Source organism: Delphinus delphis, chromosome 11, assembly GCF_949987515.2.
Source record: "Delphinus delphis chromosome 11, mDelDel1.2, whole genome shotgun sequence".
Taxonomy (NCBI): domain Eukaryota; kingdom Metazoa; phylum Chordata; class Mammalia; order Artiodactyla; family Delphinidae; genus Delphinus; species Delphinus delphis.
The window spans coordinates 55,948,502-55,967,447 of NC_082693.1; the positions used below are offsets into that span (position 1 = coordinate 55,948,502).

The 18,946-nt window shown below is 36.4% G+C and overlaps 1 protein-coding gene across 4 annotated transcripts in view; it reads left to right on the top strand.

Annotated features, from left to right (window-relative positions):
• The window catches only part of CNOT2 (CCR4-NOT transcription complex subunit 2), a 112,037-nt gene that overhangs the window by 45,655 nt on the left and 47,436 nt on the right, over nt 1-18,946 (top strand). The window contains exon 3 of one of the 4 annotated variants that reach the window (XM_060025231.1): nt 9,518-9,575. The exons of the other annotated variants lie outside the window; for them this stretch is intronic. Coding sequence (XP_059881214.1) covers nt 9,555-9,575 — 21 coding nt within the window. The 5' untranslated portion in view covers nt 9,518-9,554. The remainder of the gene's footprint in view (nt 1-9,517; nt 9,576-18,946) is intronic. 4 annotated transcript variants of the gene reach the window in all.

The window sequence follows — 18,946 nt, forward strand, 5'->3', positions numbered from 1 at the left end:
CTGCCATTAACTATTTTATTTCCTTTCTATTAGTTTTTTTAAATTACAGAGCTATAGAATGTGAAAGTTTACCTTCACAATTTTACTTTTAACAGTTTAGTGTGTATCTTTTCTAGTGATTATATAGGTGCAAATGTGATTTGTTGTCTTTGTTTTTAACAAATATGCGTTTTTCTACAGCTTGAGTATTGTACTTAATGGAGATATTTCCATGTCCCACCCTTCCACTGCCTCCTTCCCCAGAAGTACTCCGTTGTTTGAATTTTGTTTTATTCTTTTTGTTTTTATATTTTTATTACATATATATTTCAGTATATAGGTGCATCTTTATGTATCATGTGGCAATTTTTTGAAAAGTGATTCCCTATATTCTGTTATTTGGAATAGGAAAAGAAATAATGACTTTCCAGCCCACCCCAAACCGTAAACAATTTCCCAGATATTGCTAAAACACTCAACACCTATCTGACATTTCAGATATCTGACAATTCTGCATAATGTAAAGCATTTAAAACACAAGTTTCCTAATTATTTAACAATCAGTGGTGCACATACAAATTCATCTGGTACGTGTGCTTCCATTCAGTATGCAAGAGTATTGTACAATACTGTATACAAATTACATTTTTTTCTTTTGCACTGCAGTAAAAATTTAATGTAAACAAGCAGTGAAGTACCCCATTTCTTTTATTATAAGTGATAACACATTATTGAAAATTTTTATCTTTCTGCTATCAGGATGTATTTTACAACTGATGATATCTTAGAGTCATAGTTGTAACATAGTAGCTTATAACCTTTTCTTGATAGCTTCTAGTATGATTGAAAACAGCACCAGCATCAAAGCACTTGGAATCTGATATATTACGTACATTAAAGATGCATAATAAAAAGAAAACTTAAAATGGAAAAGAATTTTTGAAAAATGAATACTTAGCAATTCAAGAGTTGTCAGAATAGGTCTAGCGCATAGAACAGAAAGACGGAGGCTTTAGACATCCTTGCTGTTTGGCCCTGGGTTAAGGTGAGTAAGAGTGAGCTGAGGAAGGAATTTGTTCAAAAATAAGTACTTGAAATCAGTGAACTGGTTCATAGTTTACTGCTCTTGAAACTCTTGGAAACAAATGGCTGTAGCCACAGGATGAAGGAAGGGGAATAAAAAACTCAAATTGGTGACTGTTAAGTTGTCTTCCCTTGCAGTTATACAATTCCTGCTAAAATGAGATCGCTTTTGTAATTGCACTTTAAATGTGATGCTTCTGCTCATGTCACGATCATATTATCAGCTGCAAAAGTTATTTTGACTCCATGACCTAAATATTTGTTTCAAATAAATTTTGACATTTATTTGTCATTCATGGCTCATCTTTTTCTTCTTCCTCTGGCCAACCAAAAACATCAAATTAAATGAATTCCCAAGTTCCTCATTGGTTGGTTTATTACGTGATGCTAACAATGTTGGTCTTTCTTTGAATGCATTATATGTTCTGATACTTTTTTACTCATCTTCTGAAATCATCAAATGAGCTGACATTTGTTTTCCACAAAGCAGGTTTCACTAAGGTACATGGTTCTATGGCACCCTTAGTATCTTCGTAATTTTTTCACAGTGCCCCTGGGCCACTGTGAAATGTTAACAGTTTTGTTAAATTAAGTAATTAGGTCTAAACCACTTATGTAGTTCAGGTGGTATCTGATATCTGACAGATATCTGATATCTGACGTGTTCCCTGAGAAGATTTAAAATATCTGGCGGCATCCTTTTGTCTTCACTGTGGTGCTCCTTTGGGAACTTAGCTCTAGGCTTTTACACGTGAAATATTGTTTTCTCTTTCAGAAATACATTTTATATTTAAATAATTTGCCCCAATCATGAATATGGAATGTGTTCATCATTAAATAGAAAGTGAAAACATTAGTGTAGATACTTCTATCAATCAGAAAATATAGAAGCAAAGTTACTATTTTTTTAATTGAAGTATAGTTGATTTACAGTGTTGTGTTAATTACTGCTGTACAGCAAAGTGATTCAGTTATACATATATATACTTTTTTAAAAATACTCTTTTCCGTTATAGTTTATCATAGGATATTGAATATTATTCTCTGTGCTATACAGTAGGACCTTGATGTTTATTCATCCTATTGGATATATATATACCTATATATCAATGTATATGTCGATATATATAAAAGCTTACATCTGCTAACCCCAACCTCCCACTCCATCCCTCCCCCAACCCCTGCCCCCTTGGTAACCACCAGTCTGTTCTCTGTGTCTGTGATTCTTTTTCATAGATAGGTTCATTTGTGTCATATTTTAGATTCCACATTTAAGTGATATCATATGGTATTTGTCTTTCTCTTTCTGCCTGACTTAGTATGATGATCTCTAGTTGCATCCATGTTGCTGCAAATGGCATTATTTCAGTCTTTTTTATGGCTGAATAGTATTCCATTGCATATATGTACCACATCTTCTTTATCCATTCATCTGTTGATGGACAGATGTTTCCATGTCTTGGCTATTGTAAATAGTGCTACTATGAACATGGGGGTGCATGTATCTTCTTGAATTACAGTTTTGTCAGGGTATACACCCAGGAGTAGGATTCCTGGATCATATGGCAACTTGAGGAACCTCCATAGTGTTTTCCATAGTGGCTGCACCAATTTATATTCCCACCACAGTGTGAGAGTGTTCCCTTTTCTCCACACCCTCTCCAGCATTTATTATTTGTAGACTTTTTAATGATGGCTATTCTGATTGGTGTGAGGTAGTACCTCATTGTAGTTTTGATTTGCATTACTCTAGTAATCAGCAATGATGAGTATCTTTTCATGTGCATATTGGCCATCTGTACGTCTTCTTCGGAGAAATGTCTATTTAGGTCTTCTGCCCATTTTTTGATTTGATTTTTTTGTTGTTATTGAATTGTATGAGCTGTTTGTATATTTTGGAAATTAAGCCCTTGTCGGCTGCATCATTTACAAATATTTTCTCACAGTCCCTAGGTTGTCTTTTCATTTTGTTTATGGTTTCGTTTGCTGTGCAAAAGCTTGTAAGCTTGATTAGGTCCCATTTGTTTATTTTTGCTTTTATTTCTATTGCTTTGGGAGACTGACCTAAGAAAACACTGGTGCATAGTTACCTTTTAAAATATCTCAGGCCTTACTTAGATTCTGGGATGATTGCACTGATGGTGACAGCTTAGTTTTTTGTTTTTTTAATTTTTCTGAATTCCCATATAAAAATAGAACAACTAGATAGAAAACCAAAACCCATGAAAACATTTGTAACAAAAACTGGGGATGAAATATCTCCATGAACCTCAAAATATAAGCAGGTGAAAGTCTAACAAAAGACCTAAATTTATCAGTTTTTATGCATGAGAACATAGAAGCATTGGGGTGTATGGACCTGGGCATAGAAGCACCTCAAAGTGGTGAAGAGACATTTTGAAAGTGGTAAGTGTGATTAGCCAATTTGAAATTGGGGAGGTTTTGCCCACTTTATTAGATCAGGGTTAAGGGACCTGTGGTGAGGCCTAAAGTGACTTGAGCTGCCTAGCTCTGAACTCTCAAGACTGACCCACCAGTGCTCCCTTCCAGGACCCTGTTGAGAAGTTTCTGGGAGTGGAATCAAAATTGAGCAGGATAGGGACAACAGGGACAGAGGAAAGAGAAGGAGCAGATTAAAGTGGGAGAGGGGAACAGAGACAAGAAAACCTCAGCAAACTTGCCATTGTACTTTTAGAGACTGCATGAAAACAACAGAAGGAGCTTTATGAAGTTAGAGAAGTTTTCTGAACCATGTCGTAGTCTCAAATTTTATGAAAATTAAATATCTATTTTATTACTTTGATGTGTTTGTCTCTGCCTGCACCAGTGTCCCACATTCTCAACTACTATAGCTTTGTGTTAAATCTTCGTGTCTGTCTCTCCACCTTGGTCTTTATTATTTTCTTGACTTTCTTGGCCTTTTGTTCAGTGACAGATTTAGAATTTGGAAAAAAAAAAGTCATTGTGTTTACAAGTGGAATTTTATTGACTTCATTTTTATTTGGGGAAGAAATGATATGTTTATGTTATTCTTCCTCTCCCTGAATTCATACACTGAGGTCTTCTGTATTTTCTCTCAATAAAGTTGTATTTTTTTTAATAATGGAATTATAAATCTTTAGTCAGAGTTATACATAAGTACTTTTGTTGCTTTTTTTTGGTAAATTGTATTTTTAAAATTATATTTTATAGATGTTACTGTTATATTGACATACAGTTGACTTTTAAACTTGATTACTGTTTTTTTGGCTGCATCAGGTCTTAGTTGCGGCACACGGGGTCTTCGTTGAGGCATGCAAGATCTTCCGTTGTGGTGTGGGCTCTTTGTCGGGGAGTGCAGGCTTCTCTCTAGTTGTGGTGCGCGGGCTCCAGGGCGCACAGGGTCCAGAGTACGTGGGCTCTGTAGTTTGCGGTTCGCAGGCTCTCTGGTTGAGGGGCATGAGCTCAGTAGTTGTGCTCGGGCTTAGTTGCCTCACGGCATGTGGGATCTTAGTTCCCCAACCAGGGATCAAATGCGTGTCCCCTTCATTGGAACGTGGATTCTTTACCACTGGACCACCAGGGAAGTCCCTAAATTTTTATTCTTATAATTTATCTGTAGGTTATTTGTGGGGTAGGTTCTTTCATGTAAATAAATATATCATCTGGAAATTCCAGTTTTGATACTTTACAATTTTTGGAACTTGCGTTTCTTTTCAGAACGCACTCATATTTCTGATACAAGGTTGAGTAGAAGTGTTAGTAGTAGGAATCTTTCTCTTGTTACTTGTCTTACAAACTTTATCACCAGTAAATATGATGTTTGATGCAGGTTTTGGGTTTTTTTGGTAGATATTCTTTATCAGGATTAAGAAATTATTCATAATGCTACCTATTTAAATATTTATATTAAATATTTATATTTAAATATTCTTAAATATTTTTAGCACCTTTTTTCATCCGTAAGATTGTTGACTGTGTGCCTTTTCATCTTATTTGTCACCCTTGCTTTAAATTTATTGTTTTATACTCATCAATTTATACTCTTTAAGTTATTGATATTTCCTTTTATTCCTTAGGTTTTGTTTTACTGTTCTTTAGTCTTAAGTGTTTTTAATTTTCCAAACTTATGAGGCTTTTCTAATTATCTTCATATTGCTGACTTCTCACATATTCTGCTGTAGCTAGAGAATGTGATCAGTATGATATCAATTATTTGTTTACTTACTTGAACAAAATGCATATTGACCAGTTGACAGGTGTATTGCTCTGTTTCCATTAGATCAAGTTCGTTAATCTTGTCTATGTCTTCTATACCCACGTATTTATCATTATTTTTCACATTTTTACCATTATTTTGTTTAGATTTCGACTCTAATATATCTTCTTTTATTTATTTAATCATTTTATACATGCTTATGTTTAATATGTGATAAATCCAGCAGCTGAAAGTTGCCACAGATCATTCTCATGTCTTTTGCTTCTTCTGGTTCTCACTTATGATACCTTGATTCCTTGTAGGTGTGTAAGTTACCATTTTATGTTTCTTAGAAATCTGTGTGACTTCTTTGAGGACTAGATGGAAAGACATTTTTCCCAAGGGGATTTGTGTTTGCTTCTGCCAGTGCCTAAGACACTATCAATCCAGGAGGTTGTGTTTTTTTCCTTCCTTCCCTTCTTTCTTTATAGTATCATTTTCCTTCTACTTGAAGGACTTTAAATTTTTTTAAAGCTTTTTAAGTTATGTGTAACATAGACAACATTAAAATCATTAAATTTTTATTTAAGAATTTTGCATTTTGTGATTCCTTTCACTGCCTGTCACCTTACCTTAGTTCCTCGAAAGTTTGAGTCATGATCTTCAAGATAGCCCCTTTAAAAAGAAAGTTGGGCTTCCCTGGTGGCGCAGTGATTGAGAGTCCGCCTGCCGATGCAGGGGACACGGGTTCATGCCCCGGTCCAGGAAGATCCCACATGCCGCGGAGCGGCTGGGCCCGTGAGCCATGGCCGCTGAGCCTGCGCGTCCGGAGCCTGTGCTCCGCGACGGGAGAGGCCACAACAGTGAGAGGCCCGCGTACTGCAAAAAAATTAAAAAATAAAAATAAAAAAAGAAAGTTTACCTAACCCACAATTGTCATGTCAATCCACAGTTCTTTTTTTTTTTTTTTTTTTTTTTTTTTTTGCCGTGCTGCGTGGCATGTGGGATCCCAGTTCCCCAGCCGGGGATCAAACCTGCGCCCCCCGCAGTTGGAAGCATGGAGTCTTAACCACTGGACCGCCAGGGAAGTCCCAGTCCACAGTTCTTTTAGTTGAGCTTCTTTTATCTCTGCTTGAATATGGGCATACTGATGACATATACTTCAAAAATTCCCCACCTATAATCTTTAGGATCTAGTTTCTTCAAGCACTCTACTTTAGGGCCACTTTTAGGGTTAGAGTAGATGAATATACCTGGTTCTCAATTTCACATGCCCTCTAAACATAAGTTCAAGTCATATTCACCCTAAACTATCACATCCTATAATAGGACAGGTCTTTGGTATATTCCAATACCTAAGATAAAAAAATACGATAGTGTGTGACATTTGTTTCTCCGGAGCAATTCAGTTTTTCCACAGGTAGAGAGGTAGGGTAGAGGAGTGGTTCTTAAATCTGACTGACTGTTCTGTAAGCAGGTTAAGGAAAGAAAGCGGAGGATCCCACAGCTCAGAATGTAGGTCTTCACCTCTCAATTTTCAAGCCCATGCCTCACCCTCACCTATGCTTCGGCTAACTTCTAAAATTTGGAGTCTATCCACTTGGGTTTTTGTGGAGATTAAATCTTTAGTATCTTACTGGGGTTGCAGGGACTGGGTATTCTTCATGATAACTGTGATAGAGAAATATTTTCAATCTAATGAGAGTCCATAGGCCCTACCCTTCTGTGCCTCAATTTGAGGTAAAAGTATATCTTATAGGGGTTTTGTTATGATTAAGTAAGGTAATATATATATAGTGCTTTGAGTAATACCTATCATTTGATAAACTCTCAACACATATTAGTGCTTATTTGTACCAGGCCCACTGTGTTAGGCTGCTGTAGTGGTACACTGTTCTCAAGGAGTGCATATTCCCATGGACTACAGTGCAACCCAGTGGCTCTAAGTAGTATAATTTTTCTAGTGGGATTTTTTGATAGAAAAGAAATGTGTGTTGTCTCATATTAAACTGTTAAGTCTGAAATACTCGTGAAATAACTTTTTTTAAAAAGGTAATCTAACTTGAGAAAAAGTTTGGGAAATAGAAAAAAAAAATTTTCATCTCCAAATCCTTATTTGGTACTTCTTATGGCATGGCATTCTAACCACTGAAGGTGTCTGTTAGTCTATTAGGTATTTTGGAAGTGGTTGTCAATTTCAGTGGAAAAAGGCATAAAACAACTTTATTCATATGTTTCAGAAATGCAAAAATTAACATTAATTTTTGACATAATTCCATTAAGTTTTAAAATAATTGTTATGCTCATAAAATTTTCACATGTACTGTAAGCACTGCAGTGATGGGTTACTGTCAAATAACGCTGAAGTAACAGCATGTGTGGAGTAAGAGGAGGACACGTTCATGTTATGGGCCTACTCAGTGCCAGGCACTGTTCCAGATTCTGTGGAGACAGAAGTGAACAAAGAGACGAAATAAATAAATAAATTCTGTTCTCGTGGAGCTGATATTTTAGAGTATAGGAGGACATTAAACAAAATAAATAAAATGCATTGTGTATTATATTTTGATACATGCTATGGAGGAAAAATTAAAACAGGAAAGGGGATAGAGAGTGCATAAGGGGTTGGGGAAAGGACAGTATACTTTTAAATAGAATAAACAGTGAAGTCCTCACTAGGATGGCTCAATATATGAAGTATGGTGAGGTGAAGCCATGTAGATACCTAAAAAGAAAGCATTCTTGAATGGTACAAGAAGTACAAAGGTCTGAAGACAGGAGTATGCCTTTTGTGTTTGAGGAATGGCAAGGGGAGTGGGGCAGTCGGGCAGGAACACAATAAGAGAAGGGGGAAATGGTAGGAGATTGCAGGTAATGAAGGGTAAGTTCACTAAGGCCTGGAGGCCAGAGTAATGGTGCAGGAGCATTGTAAATGTGTTTTCTTCTTTACTCCTTTTGATTTGTGATGTTCTTTATTCTGAGCATCAAATGGGTAAAGTACATAAGGGTATAAATGTAAATATATTTAGCGTATTACATTGTAGATGCTCACTGAATAATGTTTACTGAATTAATTTATATGGCAAGATGTTTAGAAGTATTTTAAAAGTCCTGTGTTCCCTTGCTAAAGGAATCCTTTTTATTTTTAATTGCTTCATACAACATAATTTAGGATTCTGATACTTCACTATATGTAATTTACTGTTTTAAAACATTTGCCACCTCCAATAATATTTGTTATTGAGTAGATGTTATCTTTAAATAACTTAAATGAGCATCTATTTTTATTGGCTTTAGTAGTCATAATAATCAGAGTCTAGTTTCCTCTGAATCAGTAATTTACTTTTTATATTATAAAGTGAGGATTCATTCTCATAAAAGTCACAGTTTAAGTCCTGTATTTAGATTGATTTCTTTAAAAGTCTATGATTTTTTTATCATCTAGTTTGATTAAAGTTATTTTAGTTGAGGGGGTCCTCATTTGCTTTTATCAGAATGGAACACTTTTAAAAAATTAGTCTCCTCCCAAGGAATATACTTTTTTTTTTGGCCATGCTGCACGGCTCACAAGATCTTAGTTCCCTGACCAGGGATCAAACCCCGGCCCCCAGCAGAAGTGTGGAGTCCTAACCGCTGGACTTGCCAGGAAATTCCCCCAAGGAATATCCTTATACCGAAAGTTATCCCTGGGTTTTGAAAAGCTCATTGGCCCAATTTTAGGAATTTAAATATCAATACATCGAAATAGTCCAGCTGTCATTTTGCTGGCTGATGGTATTAATGTTAATGCGTATGAGAGCCTTAGATTTAATGTTGAGTGCTTAGGAGAGCAAGAAAGTATTCAAGGGGCAGATAGGCAGAGTATTTTAACATATTGTCTTGCACGTTTTTATGATGGCCAGGTGAGCCCTATCCTCATTTTCTGTGTGCAAGTTTATAGAAAGCTCTACTTGTGCGCTTCACCCCCCACCCTCTTTGTTTTGATTAGCACTTTGAATCAGTCTGAGGTGAATCTGGGGTTGGGGAATGATGAAGAGGTGAACAGGGAGTCATAATGTTGAAACTGGACATTCAGATCTTTATAGCATGATTTCCTTATTTTTCAAAGAGCGGAAGAATCCCATCGTTTATCATGTTCTGGTTGGACTCCTTTCTTATCGTTTGCTGGAGTTTGAACTTCAGAGCTATGGTGTCAACCCTGCTGTAGTATCTCAGGGGCGCTCCTAGTGCGGGGCTGGTGCCATGGCTCACCCTCCAACCTTTCCTTCTTCACTTCAGCCTCCAGCCCTGAGCTTTCCAATCCCCAGAGTAGCCAATGTTGAAAGAAATTGCACAGGTAAGTAGGTGGTGGGAAAGACCGGGGGAAAAACGGTGCTGTCATCAGTATTTTAAGGGTGGATGTTGGGCCATTTTGTCAGTGAGTCATTTTGTTAGTTTAAAAATATAGTGTTTCTTATAAATTATTTTTTTCATAAAATTATCTCATAAATTATTAAAGTCCTAGTGTTCTAAGAAATAATTTCATTTCTTATTAGTTAGATGTGAAAGAGGGAAAACCTTAAACTGAATAAACCATTAATGTTGTAATACAAAGGAAGTTTGTTAGATTTTTTTAAAACTTCATATTCTCCACAGAGTATAGCAGGACCAGAAAACTCATGTTCAGAAAAGAAGCTAAGAGAAAAGGTCAGGGAAAGCATAAATCCATAGACTAAAAATTTTGCTACATTTAACTTGGTATCAGAAGGAGGCATATTTTAGTTTCCTTCCACTAGCTTTAGACATGCTGTTCTTCCCTTTCCCAAAGTTTCAGGCAGGTAGCTATATTTTTAAAATTTGAAAGAATAGAAACTTCAAACATCTTTTTCCTTGAAATCTAGACAGGAAGACTGGAACATTTCTACCCATCTCTAGATTTGAGGTTAACAAAGATAAGTATAGAAGCAGTGAAGGCACAATATCTGGTACAAAGTTCAGCAAACATTTGTTGAGTGAACAGCTCACCCAAATTGTGTGTGTGTGTGTGTGTGTGTGTGTGTGTGTGTGTGTGTGTGTGTGTGAAATGCTAACACTCCTGTCATTTTCTGCTTGTGTTCCTTGTATCCGAAATCATGATCTAACAATACAGATTTTTTTTTCTTAATGCAGAATTTTTAGAAATAGTTCTATAGCAGTGTAGCCCTGGGTCTGCACTACTTTGCTCACAAATAAATACTATCATTTTAGGTTCTTCTCAGAAAGGCTTCAAAAATTGTTTCTTGGGCTTCCCTGGTGGCGCAGTGGTTGAGAGTCCGCCTGCCGATGCTGGGGCCGCGGGTTCGTGCCCTGGTCTGGGAGGATCCCATGTGCCGTGGGGCAGCTGGGCCCGTGAGCCGTGGCCGCTGAGCCTGCGCATCTGGAGCCTGTGCTCCACAACGGGAGAGGCCACAGCAGTGAGGGGCCCGCGTACTGCAAAAAAAAAAAAATAATAATTTGTTTCTTTAGTTCTCCCAGATCTATCCCATGTAATTCTTATTCACGTTATTTCTAGATTCTTTTGCACATAACAAGACATTCAAAATTATACCCAGGAAAAATAGAATATAGCCTGTGATGGCTAACATTTCTTCAGAGAAAGCATGTCAGGATTAAAGAGATTGGGGCACCAAATATTTGGCATTTCAGGTCTCAAAGCAGGGCCTCAAAATACAGAATCCTCAGCAGTTTCTCTCTCCTTCCCTCTAAGTTCGAGCATTTCTTAAATTTATTGGGAGGCTTGTAGAAATCCATATCCCCCAGCAAAGCAGACCATCCATCAGTTTCTTATGGATTCCCACCCTCTCTCCTCTGCATTAGGGAGTGCTCCCCACCCCCACCTCTGACACTGGCGTGAGATATTCAACCTCATTAAAAACATTTCCTTCATACTTAGAGGATTTGTTTTATATTCTAAACTTATGGGCTTTCTACTGTTATATGTTCTTCCACTTGTAATTTATAAATTTATATCTTAATATTTAAGGATAAAATATTGCTTATTTTAATTTTAGGCCCTATTGTGTGAGTTCTCAAATCTAACTTATTGGTCATAAGGCATACCATTTATAGTTGGTTTTTCAGTTAATATATGATGGTGTGCTTTTTTTACAGTTAGCACTTTTTGAGTTATTAGTGTTTTGATTTTAGGATGATGCACGTGTCTTTTAAGCTTGTATGTTAGTGGTTATAAGTTTGAATCTGCATGAGGCATATTGATACAGGCAACTTTAAGAATTTGAAAAACCACAAAATCTGTTTCTTCAAGTTGAAGCATGCACAACATATTCTCCCTAGATCAAAGTCAGACTGATCAGGAGAGCTGATAGGCCTTTTGGTAATACTCTTTAGAGGGTTTGTAGATTTGGTGGGGGCACACCCTAAGGTATGGTGTACATGGTTTTGGGAATGTCATCTCAGTAAAGCAGCTTCAGGTACCAGATTTCAGTAAACAGTTATTGGATTAGGAAGAGTGATGTGTTTTCATCGCTCTCCTGGCTTGCCCTCTCTATCTTTTTATCAAATGTGAGCTACCCTGTTTTGTGGGGGATGATATCTCTTACGAAGTATTCCTGTAACCCCTGTACAGAACTCTGTGCCAAAATATTTAACTACTCTCCAAAATAATGATTGTTGATATGTTCCTGTAAGCCCCTAGTTTCCTGCTGAATCACATTTCCAGTCAGTTTCCTTTGCATCTACCTGTTAACTGCCTTTTCAGTGTTCATTAAGCCTTTTATTGCTCATTTATCAGGCAGTCTGCATTTACTAAAACTATGAAATGAATTGCTTTTATTTCCGTATCAATTTAAGTTGATGAATTTAGAAATTATCAATTTAAAATTTATCTAAATCTTAACTTTTTTTAGATCCATCCTAAGTAGATTAGTAAACTATTCATTATACATTTATTTATATTATATCAAGCCACAGTATTCTAGAACTAGTAGGACTCGAGTAGTATGTTTTTTAATAGGAGGAAAGATCATTCTTTTCCTAAAGACTTCCAGATATTAAATTCTTTGTTCTTCGAGGAGATAGATTTTTTTCTAATGTAAGTGCCTTTCTCTTCTTTATTTAATCCCATTTCTTTTCTTTTCTTTCTTTTTTTTTTTTTTTAGTGTTTTCCGGAACGAAATAAAATTAGGATTATTTATAAGTTGTGAAGTAGGATTGGTAGCTCAGAATTCTATTACCAAAAAATACCACTAAAACAAATTCCTTGGGTTATAAATATTTCTAGGTGGTAGTATATCATATTTGATATAGGTGTACAGTATTCTAGTTCCATAGATTTTGGGCAGTGTCTCAGTGGATTTGACCTATCAGCTTTTCCCTCTAAAAGCCAGTAATAAAGATAACCAGATTATCTTCAGATATTATGGCTTCTCATGATTGGTTTCAATTTTGATTGACTACATCTTGATAAAGGCAGATAAATGTTAATGGAAGTTGACTGATTTTTATTAATTTTCTGCCTGCTTTATAAACAACAGAGAACTTGTGTGTATTTGTATGGGTGTGAAGTGTTTGCTGATAGTGAATATGAAATTGGGAGGGAAAAGTAAGAAGTCAGATTTTGTATTCAGCAATCAGAGTGAAATAGTAAAATCTCCATTAGGGAAACAGTAGTAAAAGAGCAGTCCTGTCACCCCCAACCCCCACCTACATTTGGTTCTCTTTACCCTTTATAATACAGGTGGATGCATACTCTGTTGCTAAAGATGAAAAGTTGCTGGCTATAGAAAAGTCTTCGTACTTCAGTGTTGTGAAAGAGTTGATTTTATGATGGGACACGTGTATCAGCATGTTAACAGTAAAACTCCTGGCTACTTTAGAAATAGAATCACAAGAAAAAGTTGCCATCAGGGATTTGGTCTTGTTTTAACCCAATTGGTAAACATATTCTACTCGTTTAATGCTACAGTGTCTATTTCAGTAGCTTATAATAAAAATTTAGAGTTTTGTAATAACCATTCTAATTCCTTGAATGATTAAATTATGTTCACTGTATTTTGAAAGTAAAAATATTAGTTAATTTGGAATATGGAAATAGTAATTACTTTTTAATTGATGTGGTGGTGGTGTTCTTTCTTTTAAGCATAATTTTATTCTAAAATTAATGTTGCTTTCTCTAAAATAGATATGATCAGTCTGGTAGAGACTAGCTTTTGTTTCACATACCTCTGTCCAGGCAGTTCATTCTCATTCTTCCGCTAAAGAGATCTTTTTTTGACATGCACAAATATTTGATGTGGCACCCTCTGCTTACCATTGTTTACTGCAAAGTAAGCCCCGCACCCCTTTTTGCCCTTTACTGCTTCTCCCGTCATGAAGCTTACAATTTGGGGAGAATACAAACATTAAACTATTAGTTGTATCTCTGAGAGTCAGTGTACTATCGTGGTTAAAAGGGGGGACTCTAACAGATTGTCTGGGATCATATCCCATCTCTGTCAATTATCAGATGTGGAATCTTGGGCACATCAGATATGTGACCTTGGGCAAGTTACCCAACTTCTCCAGTTCTGTTTTCTCATCTAAAAATGAAGACTAAATAAGTAAATACATGAGGATTACATACATGTTTATATAGTTATTACTAAGTAAATTATGAAGATTATGTAAATACATTTTGAAACATTTGGAGTATATTGCCTGGCATAGTAAGTGGTCAATAAAAGTTATTTCTTATTATTGTATAATTATAGTTATGATAAAGTATTTTCAATGACTGCAAGCCAGGGGTCCTGATTCAGTATGAAAGTTTCAAAGAGTGGGAGAAAGAGCATTCTAAGTAGAGGTATCAGCCTATGCAAAGGTCTGGAGGCGGAAGAGAACTTGTGTTTGAGTAACTGAAGGTGTGGCAGTAGTTTAGTGGTGGCAGGGGACCTGTGGAGACAGTTAAGGTCAGAGAGGTTACATAGGGCCTTAATAAGCCTTATTACTGATTTGGAAAGCTGTTGAGGCATTTCAATCAGCAGGGCCATGACTGTTAAATTTTTATTTTAAAAATTTACTTGGCTGATGTGGGAGAGTAAATTTGAGGGGAATGAGAATGGATTAATAAAGACCTGATTGAAGGATATTGGAAATGCTTGTTCTCAGAAATGACAGAGATAGAAAGATATGGATGATTTCAATAAATATTTAGAGTTAATCTGCTCAGCTTGAGTTTTAATTGTTGAAGATGTCAGGGGTTACAGATGGCATTTTCCAGAGATTATCATGTACAGGAACAACTGTGAATAACCCAAACTAAGCTGAGGCATAAGGTTGTTGTTGGATTTTGAGATAATTACTGCTGCAAAATTATGTTAAGGTCGTGATCTCAGGAATATTGGTCTGCATCCTTTAGGGGAAATTAACAAGAGATACGAGAGTAGGAAAGTGACAAAGTCATTGTAGTGGTTATGAATATGACATCATAGTAAAGTGTTAGTTGAAGGAAGTCTTCACCTAGATTTTTGTATCTGGCTTTCCCGTCTATATCCTTGCCCTATTAACCTGGCATTGAAATTTAGCCTATTTTTCCTTACCACCTATCATTGTCCTTCCAGACATCCTCCTTGTTGGCTGTATTAAAAGTTTTGTGTTTCTGGGCTTTCTCTCACTTCCGAGAACTTATGCCTGCTGTTTCTTATGCCAAAGTTTGCTTCATCTCCCACCCTACACTCTTCTCCTTTTTTTTAAATAAAAATTTTTTAACAAATTTAAATATTTGTTCAAATATTACTTTATAAGACCTTTCAGTTGTTTCCCTCAGATAGAGTTAGATATTCCCTTATTTGTGTTCCCAAAACACCTGTACAGATTTTCATACTGTAATTGTTTATTTACAGGTGTTTCTCCTAACTAGGCTGTGAGCTTGTTCAAGACTTGGGGCTGTTACTCAGCTTTTGTGTTCATTAGCACAATTTTTGGCATAATTCATATAGGAAACCCTCAGCATGTTCACTGAAAAGTGAAGGGAGATCAGTCAAAGGGCTAAAAAAAATCTAGTCCATAGCTTAAACTAAGAAGGTGATAGGTAGAATGGCAAAAAACAAATGTGAAAGCCACTGTGAAGAAAGGTTAGAATGTGATGATAATGCAGAACAGAACAGGAGAAAGTAACTCAGAAAGTCAGTTTTAAATATTACTGATTTCGTTTATTAAAATGCACTTCTCATACAGAAATGTCTAGCAGCACTTTAAAATATGCTGCTGGAACTTTAAGACTGGAGATAGATTTCAAAATCAAACTATATTTGTTTGCTATCAGGAAAAGGACACTCTGCCATGGGATGTGTTTCTGTTCCCTGGGAATAGGATTCCGTGCCTGGGCCAGCATGCCAGCATGATAGACAATAAATGATTTTAGAGTAAGTTCCTCTCCAGAGGTCTTGCTGAAGGAAAATTGTGCAAGATTATATACCGCCCATCCTGCCTTGGATATGATCTATTTTTCACCCTTTCCTATCTGTCTACCTATCTATATACTTATTTATCTATCTAATTTTTCACCCTTTCCTATCTGTCTACCTATCTATATACTTATTTATCTATCTAAATTTATTTTTGAAGTTTCACTTGTAAAGTGTCCTACTTTGTTTCTGTGACCATTTAAAAAGCTCCAGGCCTTGCCTCTTATTCTTTCCCTTTTGTAATTACCGTTCATCCCACCTGGATCAGGGACCACTTTACCCATCTTTGAAGTTGTTGGTTAAGATTATCTCAAGTTTGAGGTTTTATGAATTCTCTGTGAGTATTCTGAGTTACTGCATTTGGCTTTGAAATATATTTATATATTAAGAATGTTAGACCTTAGGAACTCATAGCTAGTCCTAATTAAGTAATGAAGGTGTTTACTGGGAACAGCCAGCCAACTTAGTGCTTCCATTCTGCTTGTCAGTTTAATTCCTCTCTACTACATTTTGAGGCCAACTCTTTTTTGGGGGGCGGGGGGGGGGGTTGTCAGGCTAATAGAAAGAATTAGTGTAAGCTAACGTGTGTGTGTGTGTGTGTGTGTGTGTGTGTGTGTGTGTGTGTGTGTGTATCCTGATTAGTTCTTATGGAATCAAAGCAAATGTAAAATGTCTTAGTTACATGTTTTAGATCTGTATTCAAAAAAGACTTAAGAAACATTGCTTTTGGTACAACGTATTTCATGTATTTTTCTTGATGAAATCTCAGTTTTTACTTCTCCTTTGTTAAAACATGTGATACGAGAGTTGAGAGAGAAGGTGGTCAGTTAACAGGATTGATGTAAGCCCTTTATATGTTTGCTTGAAGAAAGCTGACAAATTGTATATACCAAATATCTGAACAAATTTTATATGTAATGTAGAATGAAGTATGATTTTGTTTTTAAATTAGTATTTTAAATTTCTATTTATCAAATTGACTTTAATATATGTGATATAACCAGTAATTTTAATATATTTCAGTACAGTGTTGACATATCCCCTACCACTACCACTGTAGTCTGAGCCACCATCTTCTCTCACCAACCTGTTTCGCTGCTTCCACTCTTGTCCCCTCTTTTGTCCATTCCTTACAGAGTAGCTACACTCATATTAAATATATACATAAATAAAATATGCCAAATTATGTCACTTAAACTGCCCACAGATCCTCTCTCTCTCTCTCTCTCTTTTTTTTTTTTTTTGACTGCATCGTGCAGCTTGTGGGATCTTAGTTCCCCGACCAGGTGTTGAACCTGGGCCCATGGCAGTGAAAGCACCGAGTCCTAACCACTGGACCACCAGGGAATTCCCCCAAATCCTCTCTTGACTTCTCATTTCACATAGAATAAAATCCAGAGTTCCCCAGGCCTGCAAGACACATGATCTGCTCACACTAGTATCTCTGACTTCAGTTCCTACCATCTTCCACTGAATTCATTCTGTTTGAGCTGCACCACTGAGGACCTTGTTCACTTTTGCACTGACTGCTCTTCCTGTCTTTAGCTAGTTAGTTCCTTTACTTCTCTGCTTCATTGTTACTTTCCTAGTTTCACCCTTCCTGGCTAGTCTAAAATACTTTTCTACTCCATTCCATCATTCTATGTGGAATACAGGACACACCCTTTAAAATTAAATAAAACTATCTTTTTTTTTTTTGACTGAGTTGGCTCTTTGTTGCTGTGCGCTGGCTTTCTCTAGCTGCGGCGAGCGGGGGCTACTCTTCCTTGTGGTGTGTGGGCTTCTCATTGCAGTGGCTTCTCTTGTTGCAGAGCATGGGCTCTAGGCGCACGGGCTGTAGGCATGTGGGCTCAGTAGTTGTGGCTCGCGGGCTCTAGAACGCGGTCTCAGTAGTTGTGGCACAGGGTTTAGTTGCTCCACGGCATGTGGGATCTTCCTGGACCAGGGCTCAAACCCGTGTCCCCTGCATTGGCAGGTGGATTCTTAACCACTGCGCCACCAGAGAAGCCCAAAATTAGCTTTTTTGTAAAACTATGTTGTCCTCCTTTTTCTTTCTGATTTTGCCATGGATCAGAGAATTCTTTGTTTCATACCAGTACCCATCCCTGGGACTGGGGCTTGCATTTGAAGGCAGAGTATTACACTCTTACCTCTTTTTTTTTTTTTTTTTGCTGAAGTCATGTAAAAATAATTAGTATTTTCAGTGTTGTGTAATTTGTGTCGAAGCACACAAAACAAAAATGAAATTCTACATGTTTGTGTTTTCTCTCCCTCCCTCTGGCACACACACAGTGAGTCTGGGAAAATTTGGTATTGATGAAAGAGAGCATTTCTGTTTTCCTCTGTCTGAGGCATTTCACGTGTTTAGTTTTGCTTTCAAAACAGTTAAACCTCTTTGCACAATATTAGAATGAAGTTTTTTTATTCAGTACAATTAATTTCAATTTTAGGATTCTAAGAGTCTGTAATTGGTTTTGATGATGAATGTTACATCACAATTGTTAATAGTTCACTTTGCATCCATTTGACTTAACTTATGTACGTAAAATTTGATGAGAGATATCTTGGTACGCTCCTGAAATTTTAGTGAATTCTGCAAGTTTCATGCCATTTTCCTGTGTTTATCCTTTTTTAGAATTAGAGCTCAGTAGTAATTGTCCTTTAAAGAGAATTAAATGTATCCTTAACTTTTACAAAACAAACCTTTAAAATCTCATGTGTAAAGAGTCTTAATTTGCAGACTCTAAAGTGCTTTTTTCCACTGTTACTTTTCTGAAATAAAACTCACTAAAAAACCTCTCTTTCCTATTAGGGACTACTTAGGGGGGGTTAGAGGCTAGGCATGAGGGATCCTACCTAGTCCCTAAAATTACATTCAGAGTTATAGAAGCCCTTGCCTGAGATTCACCAGGGAGTCCACTGCCCAAAGAAGATAAAGTATGTTCTAACAAATTAATAGATCCTTGAAAATATCTTTCTGTATTTCACACCTAAAGAGATATATAGCCTAAAAACATACAGCAAAGCAGTGGTTAAGTTGTCTTCAGACTGGTATTCATATTTAACTGAATAGCTTTTTCTCAGACTTCAACAGGAAGAATACGTAAATATTTGAGTTTCTTACAGATTTAACAAGGAACTTAAAATATAAAGCAATTATTAAGTAACATGGGTGTTTTCAACAAACTTGCACATCAAATTTAGCCTTAAAATCTGCAGTATACCAATTCACCATGTCTACTGATTAACAGCAGTAACTACAGTGTTTCATTTTGAAATGAGAAGT